Source organism: Diospyros lotus, chromosome 8 (assembly GCF_014633365.1).
Source record: "Diospyros lotus cultivar Yz01 chromosome 8, ASM1463336v1, whole genome shotgun sequence".
In the NCBI taxonomy this organism is placed as follows: Eukaryota; Viridiplantae; Streptophyta; class Magnoliopsida; order Ericales; family Ebenaceae; genus Diospyros; species Diospyros lotus.
The window spans coordinates 1,736,013-1,750,343 of NC_068345.1; the positions used below are offsets into that span (position 1 = coordinate 1,736,013).

General features: G+C 37.7%; 1 protein-coding gene across 2 annotated transcripts; it reads right to left on the reverse strand.

Annotated features, from left to right (window-relative positions):
• Positions 1-1,415: 1,415 nt before the first annotated feature.
• Positions 1,416-14,331, reverse strand: LOC127807653 (uncharacterized). 2 transcript variants are annotated; one of them, XM_052345677.1, is made up of 3 exons: positions 14,058-14,331; positions 13,484-13,843; positions 1,416-1,907 (listed from the first exon to the last, which is right to left on the reverse strand). In XM_052345677.1, exons 2-3 carry the CDS (start codon positions 13,838-13,840, stop codon positions 1,884-1,886), a joined length of 381 nt encoding a protein of 126 aa, XP_052201637.1. In that variant the 5' UTR covers positions 13,841-13,843; positions 14,058-14,331; the 3' UTR covers positions 1,416-1,883. The 2 variants fall into 2 exon arrangements, with proteins under 2 accessions (XP_052201637.1, XP_052201636.1); XM_052345676.1 differs by having other exon boundaries at positions 1,416-1,812; positions 14,058-14,326.

A 14,331-nucleotide genomic window follows, 5' to 3' on the forward strand; every position in this document is an offset into this window, starting at 1 on the left:
ATTTGAGGTTGAGTATTTGCTAAAAAGAAATTGATCTATGAGAGATAGTTTATTAAATATTATCGAGATAGATAAATATTATCTATCACATTTAATGATATGACTCTAATAATATGAATTGACTTTTAAAAGTCATGCCAACAATTTAAATTCATACTAAAAAATAATATAACAAAATTTGATTTTGGGTACTTATTAAAAAGAGGAAATTAGTCATTGTCCATTTAAATGGATTGAGTTTATTGAATATTATTCTTGCAAATAAAAATTGTCATCAAATTAGACTTGGTGACATATTCGTAAGTCAATTGACTTCTAAAAATTATATTTTATAATAAAAATTTATACAAAATAATAATATGATAAAATTTAACGTCACTTGATAAATTATTAGAGTTGAAAGTAAAAATATGAACGGTTAATCGATGTATGAGTTTTTGTCTCATTTTTTTTTTATCACAATTTTAGTTTTATTTTATAATGATTTGAAAAATTTGAAATAAATTGATGCCAACTATTTAAATTATCTACATATTTTTCTGTTAATATAATGTTAATATTTTACTTTCTCTATTTATGATAGTAATTATTATTATTATTTTATTTCATTATTCTTATTTTATATCTAAATTTCAATTAATCTGTAGGGGTTAAACACACCAAGTTCAAATTTGTTTTTAATTTAATCACTTACTTTTTAAGTAAAAGGTAATGATGATAATTTTGTAGTTAATATTCTTATATTTCATCCACTTACATTGCATTTTTTTTTTAGTTACTTTCCATCTCTTACTCTCCTAAACGAAAAGAAAATATTTAATATTTTACTCAACTTATTTCTATTTCATTACTAAATCTCTTAAATCTCTCCCAAACAAAGGCTTATACTTAGCCTTACTTTTCTAGCCAAACCTGTATTTTTACACTTATATTTTTACATATTTTTTGTGAAATTATTAAAAAAATTTATTATTTCAATTATACCATTATATATATATTTTTAAATTAATTTAACTCTTGTACATATAAAAAAATATAAAATAAAATAAGTATAACTATTTTTTTTATACATCAAAATATAATAATTATATTACCTTAAAAATATAAATACATAAATATAATCAAAACAACAAAAAAAATTAAATTATCACATGAAAAAATGATTAAATGTTAAATTGACTCAAAAATATAAATACATACGTGTAATCAAAATAACAAAAAATTCAAATAACTATTCAAAAAGAAACGTAAAAGTATAAGAAAAAAAATATGAACTTGACCATGCATTTTTTTTTTTTTTGGAATAATACTAAGAGTTTGTCATCAATCATGTGATGCATCCTCAATGAAAGAAATTAAAAAAATTATGTGTCATTATTTTTTTATTTACCACCCCCTCCAATGAGAATGCGACATATAATAGTCATGACTCCTTAGACATCACAACATCTTCTAATTTTTGGAACAAAGATGAATAATATTCACCGTCGTTTATTACGGCCCAAATGACAACATTCCATGAAAATGACAACTTGTTACATAACCATTCAACTTTCAAGGATAGGATGATTTGTTTCAAAACAAACAGCAATCATACCATGCAGAAGACACAGTTAAAACTTAATGCTTCAAAGACATGGAACCTAACTGCAGCTAATTCATACGACAGCAAATCACCATATTAGTTCTGATGGATTCCCTCAACATAACCGACTGTTTTTGACTGAGATCCAAGCTGTCAAAATGATCCTCCTGAGCAATGCGGGGTTGAATGAGATAAGGTTACAGCTTCTTCTCTTCTGCTTTTCTTGGCTGAAATGAAGAAACAGAGGGGGAAGGCACGAGGAGAGTAAATAAGATAGGTAGAATCCATGATCGAACTCTTAACCAATTTGTTTGCATGAATGCTGCTTATCAAAACGACCAAATTATTATAACTATAAAAGTGTTCAAAATTCAATTATCTAATGAGACAAGGAATCGGCCAAATTATGCATAATGTTCAAATTCTATGATGTGATGAAGAGAACCAACCAAATTGTATTTAATGGTTAGGAAAAAAAAGAAAAGAAAAGAAGCAAAGTACAATTATGGATTGCTCAGAACTTTTCCTTTCTGAGGAAAAAGAAGGAAGTTTACCAACAATGTTACAATCACTAAAGTCGTCAGGGAATCCCAATATTTTATCTTGAAACAATAACAGTTCCCTTTCAATATACAGCCTCAGAAATAACTATAGTTTCCCATCTCTTTTTCTATATGATGTTCAGTCACAACTCAAGAATTTGAGGGGGCGGTACTACATCAAGAATTTGAGGAGTCAGCAGAACATCAAGGAGTAGACTGCCACTTGCAGTTGCAGACTTTAAAGTTAACAAACCATATGAGGAGTCTCTGTGTTAGACAGTTCTAACATGGAGAACACCAATCATCCAAATGAGGAGACAACAGATGGTTATCTCGAAGGGGAAATTAACAGAAGTCGCAAGTTATTCTAGATTCAACAAATCCTTCATACTAAGATGAACAAAAAGTAGGTTGCATATGGCTGTCTGAAAGGCGCCTACAGAAATCATCACCATTTCTATGAAGTTCAACAAAACCTTCTACCAACTCTTATTCATTGCCCAGTCAATTTTTGCTAAGAATATTATACCATATCCTACAGACTATCCTACACAACCAACCAATTTGCAGGTGAAACTCAAAATGCTCCTACATAAAGTAACCCCTGCAACCTTCAGTCAGAAAGCAAATCAATGAAATCGATGTATTCATGCTACATTATTTGGATAATTGGATCTTTGCTAAAACATGGGAATAATGCTTCAAAAGGTGTTTATGATGTGACGGCCACGGATGTGTATCGGACTCCCATTCAAGGTTTCAAGCCTATCTTATTATTGAGAGAGTAATCAACTGTGACCGGTAAGGAAGTCAAGTTTATCTAATCTAGAAAGTTATTACAATCATAAAGATCACTGGAAGCTAGAGACTCTCAAAGAAGGGAGAAGACTGAGACAACCATGAGAAAGGGAGTAAAAAAATATCACAACTAATGAGATTAGTTTTTTAAAATGTTCACCTCGTCTTTTAGTGCCTCTCTCTCTCTCCACAATTTGCTAAGGCATGGGTCCCATCTTGCTGGTAAGCTAGACAAAGACAGAGTGCCTAAATGCACCCCTAGTCCTAGCCTCAAATCCACTAGTCCCTTTGGGTCCTACTTGAAAGAGAGTGGCCTCTATGCTCAAAAGTAAAACCTAGGAAGGTTGCCAAAGAATAATCCTACCGGTGAGAGATATGGGGGAGATATGCCCAAATGAGAATACAAGGAGAATTATTACAAAGATAATTCAAAGGGAAGATGTTGATGAGGCTGGCTTTAGAGATCTAAGGAGATAGATTCTAGTATAGACAGTCCCCTGTATGTGTACCTTTTGGTAGAGGAAAGCCCTTCTGAAGAAAGGCTCAAGAAAGGGAGTAGAAGTGGCTACAGATATCTTGGGAGGTCTCACACACAGCATGATATGATAAATGGGCCATGAAAATGCCCCCATGCATGTATCCTTTTATGGACCAACAAAAGGCAAGTGCAAAAAGTTGTCTGGTTTTGGCACAAAAAGAAAGGGTTCGATTTCAAAAATCGCAGGAGTTGGGGGACTTGTAAGGGTCAACTAATTGAGCCAATTTACTGGCCTTTCAAAAGAAAACTGGCAATAGTCAATGAAGAGTTTCATTTTAGAGATGAATAGGGGTGTCTGTTAATGCTTATAAATAGGGCATTTGACCTTTGCTATCAAATTTCCAAGCTTGTGCACAGAGATATTTTCTATTGGTCTGAGTCATTTTTCAACTCTTTTGTTTTTCCCGATTTAGTATTGTATTGCACCCTTTCTCATGGTCTCTTACATGTACCTTGATGCCCAAAAATGCTAGTAGCAGTGTTTTAGTCAAACCTAAGGCTATCTCAGGCCTTTTTCAATAGAGGTGTCGAGTGCCAAAAATTGGGTTGGGTGCCACTCGTCTTCTGGTGATGCAATTTAGACATGGATACCATTGTAATTGAGCCAAGGGTTGACCCTAATGAGAATGATGTGCTTGAGCCTCAGATGGTTTCACATTCTACATTGAGCACAGTAACCATCTGAATAGATTTTCTTCCTTTGAACAATAAGTGTTTCGAAGCCAACTGGCTACAGTCTCCAACATTTCTCTATGATCTTCAGGCCATGACCAAATTGAGTTCAGCAAGATCCTTTTGTGATTTAAACAGCTGCCTGAATATGCAAGTCAAGAGAAAAGGAGTATGGTTGGATACAATCCTGTTACAAACTACGGGAAGGTTAGCATGACCGCGGAGGCTCTGTATGCATCTGTACTCTGTAAAGCCTAGAAGTAAGATTACAAACTAAAATGGAACAATATATCCAAAAAAAAAATTTTTTTGGAGGGGAGGGGGGGGGGGGGCGCGCGGGGGGTTGGTCATGCTATTGGTCTGTACCTCACTCTTAATTACAACAATAACGCAATGGCTAAAGAAGGTTTATGAAGTTCTCTATCACTTGGCTTCAAGGTTGTTTCAATGTATTTGTATGGGAAGGACCTCTATTGGAATTCAACTGGATGTGTCCCTCATTGTTGTACATGGAATATAATTGTTGGACATTGGAAGGCACTGCACCCTATCTATGTCGGTACTCCATTTATACAAATGTTCTTTAATGAGAGTTCCCCCTTGGCTAAGATGAAGGTGTTCGTGGAGGTCAGATGTAATGGTAAGGAAGTTATCAGTCTGCCTCAGTGTAGGTATACTGATCTCTTAGGATGCACTGAATGGAGTTGGTGACCTGGAGGCATTTTTCTACATTGTAAGGATGTAAAGTTAAATCAAGAGAATGCCCAACAACTCAACATAGACTTATGGTCATTGATGTCCATATCAAAAAATTGGAGAACAAATTACACAAAACAAGCCCCTAGGAATCAGACGGTGGAATTTAAAGAGTGAAAAAGAAACTATTTTTAAGGAAAAAGTCCGTGGCAGAAGAGATTGGACTGTAAAAGGAGAGGCAAACCAAACGTAGATTAAAGTGGATACTACTATTCAAGAAAGGGTAAAAATTCTTCAGAGAATCAAAAGGAAAAAGTCCCAAGTCAAAAAAAGTCTTGGTGGTGGAATGAAGAGATAGCAAGAAAAAATCAAAATTAAGTGAGTTCACTACAAGACTTAGCATAAATGTCATAATCAAGAAAACCTAAAAAGGCACGGTTTGGTAAAGAAAAAAGCACAAAAGGTAGTTAATGGAACACAGCCAAAATTTGTGAAAATTTGTACTGAAAACTTAATACAAAGATGGGGAAAGAAATATATAAACAGCTAAAATGAAAGAAAAATAAGGGATTTAAGTGAAATACATAAAAGACAAAAGGCAAAAAGTGCTAGTAAATGAGGGAGCTATTAATGAAAGATGGTAAGAGTATTTTTCGAAGTTATTTATTCAATTAAGGTGGAGTATCTTAGGGGCTGTTAAGTTGTGGAAAATAATTTCCAGTACTCTATCAAACTTTCTATAAAATCTCTACTTTTGATTTTCTATATAAAATTTGAAAAACACATTCAAATAGAAGTACAGGAAACTAATTTCCAATTTAGAAAATTGGAACATACAGTCAAAACACAAAGAATCAAAGATGCCATTGCAGTGATTGCAAAGTTCAACTCTCACTTGTAACAACAAATCAAATGAAGCCATCAAGTTGAAATTCAAAGTCCCCTGTCAATGACTAAAAAGACATCCTTGGTGCATGCCACTCTCCATTTTGGGGGTCAGGGAAGGATTGTATTTGTATGTGACATTCTCTTTATTTTTTTTTTACAAAGAAGTTGTTTCTACAACTTGAATCCATGATGTTATACTCCCAAAAGAATAATAAAGGTAATTTTCAGATAGCTTACCTTGTCAATATGACTTTTAGAAGTCAATTGACATTATGAATGCCATATCATCACCTAATTTGATAACAATTTTCACCTACCTCAACAATATCTAACAAATTCGATTCATTTAGAGCAGCATAGCACGATTTTTTTCACAAGTACTCAACATTAAATTTGGCCACATTGTTCTTTTGTATGAATTTATATTGTCAATATGACTTTTAGAAGTTAATTGACATTATGAATGCCTTATCATCAAAGCTAACTTGACAACAATTTTTACCCGCCTCAACAATATCTAATAAGTTCGATCCGTCAAAGCCTCATAAACTGTTTTTTTTTCTCTTAACAAGTACCTGACGTCAAGTTTTTGCCACATTGCTCTTTTGTATGTCACCACCCCTAATTTGATTACAATTTTTACCGGCCTCAACAATATCTAGCAAATTTGATCCATTTAGAGCATCATAGACTGATTTTTTTTCCTTAACAAGTACTCAACGTCAAATTTTGCCACATTGTTCTTTAGTATGAATTTATATTGTCAATGTGACTTTTAGAAGTCAATTGGCATTATGAATTCCATGTCATCAAACCTAATTCGAAGACAGTTTTTATCCGCCTCAACAATATCTAAAAATCCAATCCACATAGAATAGCATAGATTGATTTCTTTTAACAAGTACTCAACGACCAATTTTGCCACATTATTTTTTTGTATGATTTTGTATGGCCAATAATATAGCTTTTAGAAGTAAACTGACATTTATATCACCAAACCTAATTTGGTGATGATATGGATAAGAAAAGAGTCTCCAATACAGGACAAGTTTAGGGTGGCCTCTGCTGCTGTGCATATAATATGCTGCATTATCTCCACAAAGAAATCAAAGATGCCATTGCAGTGATTGCAAGGTTCAAGATTCACTTGTAACAACAAATCAAATGAAACCCTATCAACGCATGCAGTCAAATATTACAGAAACGTAAATCATCAAGGTGAAAGTCAAACCCACTAGTACATGACTCTATACGGGAACCCTCTGTGCACGACATTCCGTATTTTCGGGGTTAGGTGAGGATTATACTTGTATGTAGCATTCTCTTTATTTTTTTTACAAAGAAGTCAAAAGAGAACAACAACCTTACTACCTTCACTATCAAGGCTCGCCTTCTCATCAATGAATCTAATGAAGGTAATTTCAAGATAGGTTCGGAGGGAACTAGTAAGATGAGCATACAACTACAATACATGATGAGAGATGAGCACACACTAGCAATTGTTTGTTATCTTAATTTGCAAATACTAACAATCACAAGTCTTTATCACACTAGATAAAGTAGGCTATATGAATTCCAACTCTTCACCGCATCTATCCATGGCCATATCCACCATATTACAATTCAAAACACTAATCAGAAAATAAGCAATTCAGGATAAAGCATAGTTGAAGCCAGAAAGTAAAAAATATAGGTCTGATCCAGTAATCGGTGCAATTTCTCATGGCAGGGGCAACACTCAAGAACTATGCCACAAAGTAACAAAAATCTTGCATCCATTTTGCATCTCTATCAAGAAGTAAACAACTATCTGTAAATTTCCAAGAAGCAAAGATGCCATCTTACCCTATTCTGTACAAACTCTAAGCAAATGTCTGTCTATTTGTTACCAGTTTTCTTTTCACTTTATTTCTTTCCCAGAGAGTCTACAGATTAATTTTCATCCTGAATTAACTTATAAAGGGTATGATAGGGCTATCTTCAAGACCAATCTAAGATATCTTGAATCTAATAATAAATTCATTTTTTTCCTTTTTGCTCTTCCTTGGGAAAAGAATCACTGACAAGAATAGAAAATGAACCTAATTATAAGAATTAGCCCTAAACAAATCATTATTGGAACATAAATATACCGTGAATAGGAAAAATAAAGAGCTATATCAACTATAATCCAATAACTGTTGGCAGATATCAAGGTTTTTGCTCATAATTCAAGTATAAGCACAATGATCAACAAAGGAAAAATTAATAGGTTCAACTGATTTTTCTTTCTGCAAAAACCAAGCCAGGGGAGAAATATGCAAAAAAGGCCAAGGAGAAATTAGCAATTCCTCTTGAAAACATATACAGAGTACTGTTAACTGTAGTCATGCACCTGTAATGACCATGTCCAACTTCATTCTCTTTGTACCTTGCACCTCTGGAATGCTGTCGGGCTGCTGCTGAGAAGATGTATCATACTGATAAGAACAGTTGGCTCCATGCCGGCATCCCCTTGAACTGTTAAAAGTAGATGCATGGCTTCATTATCTTGGGTTTAAATTCCTTGGTCTAGGGTTATTAACTGATTCTTGGTTTGCTACTAATTGGTGGTTGTGACGGTTATCAAACTGAAGAAGGTTCTCTTATCTCTCATCCCCTTGCTGCTGAATAGGGCTCTTATAATAGTTAATGCCCTTGGCAATAGGAGCTCCTAGTGGAGAGGCAACTGGAAGAACCTCCAGTGGAGGAGGCTGCGCATTGGGAACAGGTCCTGCTCTAATCGGCGGACCATATAAGGGTCCAGTTGGAGGAACTGGAAACAATGGTGCACCAGCTTCTGCCCAATAATCTGAACAGAAGGTGGTTCAGAACAAATAATCCCAGGTGACCTTGGCATGGGTGTGATCTGTGGGCAAGTGGCTGCTCTGTGGTCTGCAACTAATTTTTCAATCAATTTTGGGTCACTGACACAGAGAATTTTAATGAGCAAGCCTGGGTCAATCAAGTTTCCTTCATCATTGCTTGACACTAATGCAGATAAGGTAGCATATGCAGCTGCAGCAACGTCTGGTTCAAGCCTGGGGAATATTCCAGCAGGCGTATTTCCACCAGTAATCAGGTTCGGAGAAGTGGTGGTACTGAACTGTGATGCAGGAGGTATTTCAGGAGGCAACAGCAGGGCCTGCCAGCTCATAGCACTGGCATTTTAAGCCATGGGGATCTACTGGTGTATCTGCTGCTTTATCTTCATCTTCAATGGGAGTGATGGGAATCAAAGGGGTGTTCAGATCATTGTGAGGAGAATTTCCAGTGTCCATGAAGACACAGGGGCTGCATCAAGACAAAGAAGATGTCTGGTTCAAGGAAGTCGCTGCCATCACCACGAGCATTTACACCTCAAGATTTGTGCGTCAATGAGGTCGAGAAGCCTTCCTCAACACTCACCACCATTGTCCCCATTGCATTCATCACTAATCTCTAGCCACTAGTAATGAACCCGACATCTCTCTGTCACTAGGAGCCTGCCGACCACCTCTGCAAAGCTCAGTCACTGGAGATCCTATATCTTGCATCTCCACCATTGCTCATTCTTGCAACCAGAAAGGAGAGGAAAGGGAGATAGTTTCTGGCAGTGCAGCGAGTGAGCTGTTGGGTTTTTGCATGGAGAATTCTGTCTAGAAGATGAAGATGATAGAACCTGTTAGAAGAATGAGTGCGGCTGGATTTTTCTAAGTTAGATTAGTTAACTTAGATGCTATATTATAAGGGTTATTTTAGTCATTGAGTATATAAAATAACCGGTTGTAATTAATGCCCCCTATGTTCTATAAATAGGAGGTGAGGGATAGGCAGTCGCATATAACAATATAACAATCATTCATCAATTTCTCTCTGAATACAAGTGAGATTGCCAAGAGGAGAGAAAAGGCTTTGAGAGAAAGAGAATCTTTGTAATGTCTGTTTTGAGGGCAGTGTACTTGTGTGATAGAGAGTTGAGGGTATCTTGTAATCTGTTTCAAGGTTTCTAGTGGATTTGCTCTTGGGATTTGCTGCTGGATGTAGGACTGATCTTTGATCAGTTCGAACCAGGATAACTTCTTGCGCCTGCTGTTTGGTTTGATTGTTTCTTACTTAATCTCTTTTACTCTTCTTGCATTTCCAGTTTTACATTTTCTGTTGTGGGTGTTTCTCGGGTGAGGAGTATTGAGAAATTGGCAAACTAAAGAGTATTGATTTGAGTTTCTAAGAGCTCCTAATCCTAACATGTGCAGTAGCTCTCAGTGGTGGAGGAGGGAAGTGCAGTGGCCATCAGGAAGGCCACATGACGCAACAAGCAAAATGGGAATGGAGAAGGATGAGGAGGAAGGCAGTGGTGCAGTGACAGTGTGGTGCGGCAGTTGCGACATGGAGAAAGTGGAGATGGCTGTGATGCAATGGGCAGTGTCAAAAGCAGCTGAAAGCTGAAAGGGACAAAGACACCAGCAATGGCAATGGAGAATTAGGAGATGGGGAGAGGGTGTGACACTGAGAAAGTTATAGTGGAAGAAAGCATTTAGGAGCATTTTCGTCCTTGAAATGATGGTGTGTTAACATCAATTGTTAGTGTCTTAATATATCATCAGCCCACAAAATAAAAGGGAAGACGTAGGCACCTGGGTTAAATGATCCATTAGCCTTGTAGACACTTGTCACTAGGGGTAAACAAGTATTTTTTTCCAGGAAGGATAACCACTTGTGTTAGTTAGCTGGGGTGGTTAAGTGGTTAGGAAGTTAAAGGGTTAGGAGGTTGGGAGCTAACTGTACAACAGACCAACCCTTTTCTGTTATATCAGTTAGGAGGCAGGCTCTATATAAAGCCTGCAGGTATGTGGAACTGGGCATCGGAGAATAATACAGAATTTCTCTCTCTCTCTCTCTCTCTCTCATTCCAAGGGCCAGATTTCCCTATTTGTCCATCCTCAATTCAGGGACTTGACAACACTGTTTATAAGATTCTAGCCAAAGTTGTCAAAATGCCTCCAGAGGGGGTTGTCAAATATCCATAATGCTAGTGAGCATACTGATACGAATGTTTGGGGGGGGGGCAGCAACCTCCCTGGAGTCATTTCCAAACTTGACAAGGCATATAATCATGTCATTTGGACTTTCCTCAATTATGATGTTAAAGGTTGTCTCGAGTATATGGTATAAGAAAAAGATGATGGCAGTTCGCTAGAGTTCCTTCTGAAGATTTTAGATAGAAGTTATAACCCAAATTGTAATTAGTTATAGTTTGGGGGTTAAACTGTAAATATTTAATAATATTCATTGGGATATCCACCCACTATTATAAATAGAGGGCAAGGGGTAGCAAATGGAGAGAGTTCTCATTTTTCTGTTTGTAACGAGTGTTGATTGTTTCTGAGAGAGAGGCTAGGGCTGTTAACTTTGTAATCTAAGGGGCAAAACAATTGGGGCGCTCAGGAATAGAAGGGAGAGAAAGGCCATTATTGTACTGATCGATTTCTGGAAATAAAGACTGCTCTCAGGAGGATCTTAGAGGCTGGATGTAGTGCCAATTCAATTGGCATGAACCAGGATAAAAGTTTGTCTTCTTATATGGTTTGAATGTTTTCTTTCTTGTTCTGTTCTTACTTAAATTCTGTTTTTTATTGACTGTTTGTGTTGTGGTGTGTTGGGCGGTGAGTTGTGAGTGTTTGGAGGGGTGTTTGATCGATTTCTTGGAGGGTTTTAAGGTTGCCAGTGCTCCCAATTTATAACATATGATATGGTTAGGATGGGGTTATGCACTAGGTAGAGAGAGTGGATCCTTTTTTGTGTCTCAACGGTTGGATTTTCAATTCTGGTTAATTGGGCCACTAAAGGTTTTATCAAGTCTTTATAGGCATGCATAAAGGGGATCCTCTTTCCCCAAGCTTGTTTATTTTGATCATCGAAGCTTCCAGTCTTGTGCCTAAGAAAGTAGAGGCCACAGATTCAACCAAGAATTTTGCCATTGGCAGCTTGGGCTTAGTAGGGACTATTTTTGTATTTCTCATCTCCTTATTCTCTTTTGCGGAGCTCAGATTAGACACCGTCATTTTTTTGAGGTGTGCCCTCCTTTTCTAAGAATTGCGATTTACTGAACGCAGCAGATTATTTTGAGTGTTTTTCGGCACACTTGTGGAGTTTGCTCAAAGTTGTCACGAGCTCTACATTTGAAGCTTCAATACAGTCCTCCTTAGTAGCTCCTTGCTACAACTTCTCTTTGGCTCACCCCTATCTCTAAAGGGGCATACTCACTTCACTCACTCTCATTCAGTAACAGTTTCTTCATTCTTTAGATAGCAGCGTGAGAGCTCTTAAATTCCATTCAGGTCCTTAGTTCTAGTTGAATCGCGAGCAAAGCTTGACACTACTAGCGAAGCTCTACAACAGAGCATTTCCATTATAGAGCCAATCATACTGCTCTCTCTCTCTCTCTCTCTCTCCAGTCATAGAATTGTCAGAGCAAACAAAGCAGTGGAGCAAACCGGGCTGTGTAATCATTGGAATTTTGACTCTTTTTCTTTAATATAGTTGGGTAGGTAAGTAAGACACTGAAAACATGTCCTTTGGAGGGCCCCTCATTCTCAATGCAAGCTAGTTCTTACTTGTCTTTGAAGCTATATTAGGGTTTTTCATCAATTTTAGCCTAAAAGCAGGCTTATTCCTGTGGGAGCAGTGGTTAACATAGAAACTCTTGTCGACATGCTCCACTGTAAAGTTGGTTCACTCCTAACTACCTACCCAAGGCTCCCCTTAGGATCTAAGTTTTAAAGCTAAAATGGGTTGGGAAAATGTGGTGGAGAGTTATAATAAGAAGCTTGCTTCATGGAAGATAATATCTTTTAAAAGGGGTAGGTTAGTGTTGATCAAAGTACCTTATCTAGCATTCCAACCTATGCAGAATACAAGTACCATCTAGTTAATTGGAATAAGCTTCGTATGTCTTCTGGGAAGGTGGTTTAGGCATTAGGAAGCTTGGGCTGTAATCAACAAAGCTCATATCAGAAAATGGCTTCATAAATTTTCTTTTGACACCAGTAGTCTTTGGAGGCAAGTCATGGCTTGCAAGTATGGTTGTTATTGGGGAGGATGGCCAACCGCTATCTCTAGTTCACTTTCTGGCATTGGGATAATGAAGTGGTATCTTTGTTCTTGGCATAGTTCTTGTTCTCGAATTTATTTTAAGGTTGGGGAGGGCTCTAGAGTCAAATTCTGGCTCAATAGTTAGTGTAGGCATGGACCTTTTTGCAAAACTTCCTCAGATCTCCCTCGCCATAGCTAGTGATGGAGAGGCTACTGTGAGGGATTAATACTCTTCAAACCAGGAGGGTACCGTTTGATCACTTAACTAGGCACAATGGGAACTTGACTTCTTGTCTGCTTTCTTTTGGTTATTCACGAGCATTACTTTACAAGGCACAGGGAGAACAACTAGGTACGGCACCCATTAAAATGACAAATAAAGCACTAAAAACTAACAGAACCCTCCAATTATGAATAATAAAAACCAGGTCCAGTGGAGATGCATCAGTAAGAGCCAAAACTAGCAATGGGAAGCTACAATAATCGATCAAGATAAAGCCTAACCTAACAATAGACAGCAACTGTTCGTCGAAACGAATCATCAACAATAGGCACCGACTGTTCCATAAAATGTATTATTGACACGCACCAACTATTTGACAAAATGCGTCGCCGAGATGCAGAACAGATTCATCGAGCCATAATTGCACAAAAGGACAGTATAACCATTACCTTAGTGCCAGGAGCCGGTTGCCGGAGTTCTTCCTCGGGGATGATGACAGGCCACTTCTCACCGGCTTCGCGGAACATCTGCTCGGTCTCGAGATACTGACCCTTTTCGAGAATCATGGTCCGGATGGACTGTGCGGAGGTGGCGGTGGCGTCGAAGACCTCTTCGACGCCGTTGACGAAAGTGACAGTGATTTGAGGGGGGTGCTCGTCGGTGCGGCGCTTGACCAAGACCTGGCACGCTGGGTTCGATTCCTTGGCCTTCCGGGCATTGCACTGGGCCAAGAACTCCATGCACGATGCCAAACGGGGGTCCAGCGCGTTGAACTCTATTCTCACCTTCGACAGGAACTTCAACATTCTCTGAGAGGACAATTCCAATATTCAATCACAATTAACAAATCCCAGGCAGGGCAATTCCTAACTAAATGCAGTAGTCAAATAACAATTAGCAAAAAGCCAAATGCAGTTGTTAAACCCTAAAGTCCTAATTTCTAAACCCATCATAGGTGTTAAATTAGCCAAAACAAAATAGAAATACACATTAAATAGAACATGATCAAATAAATTAACTTACTCTAGTCTCTTAGTCTCTAGAATATGAAGGGAGGATGCCCACTGCCTGCCTGCCAGCCAGCCAAACCTCAAAAGATTGAACCAAAGTGTCCCAATGGCAATGCAGAGAGGCGAGCGAGAGCAAGAGAGCCACAGACGCGACCTCCCCAGCTACCGACCGAGGGCGAGCGAGAGAGGGAGAAGGGTTTGCAGAAGGGGTCGTTTGGAAGGGAAAGGTTTGCAGGGGTGGGGCAATAGATTTGGGGCTGGGGGGTGGGCTTGGAAAAAAATAAAAA

Bases quoted from the DNA above. Each gene is read 5' to 3' on its own strand.
- LOC127807653 (XM_052345676.1), bottom strand. From the start codon at position 13,840: ATGTTGAAGTTCCTGTCGAAGGTGAGAATAGAGTTCAACGCGCTGGAC. The intron at 1,813-13,483 runs GTAATGGTTATA...TCTTCATTTCAG, and splicing joins AACCGGCTCCTGGCACTAAG to CCAAGAAAAGCAGAAGAGAA.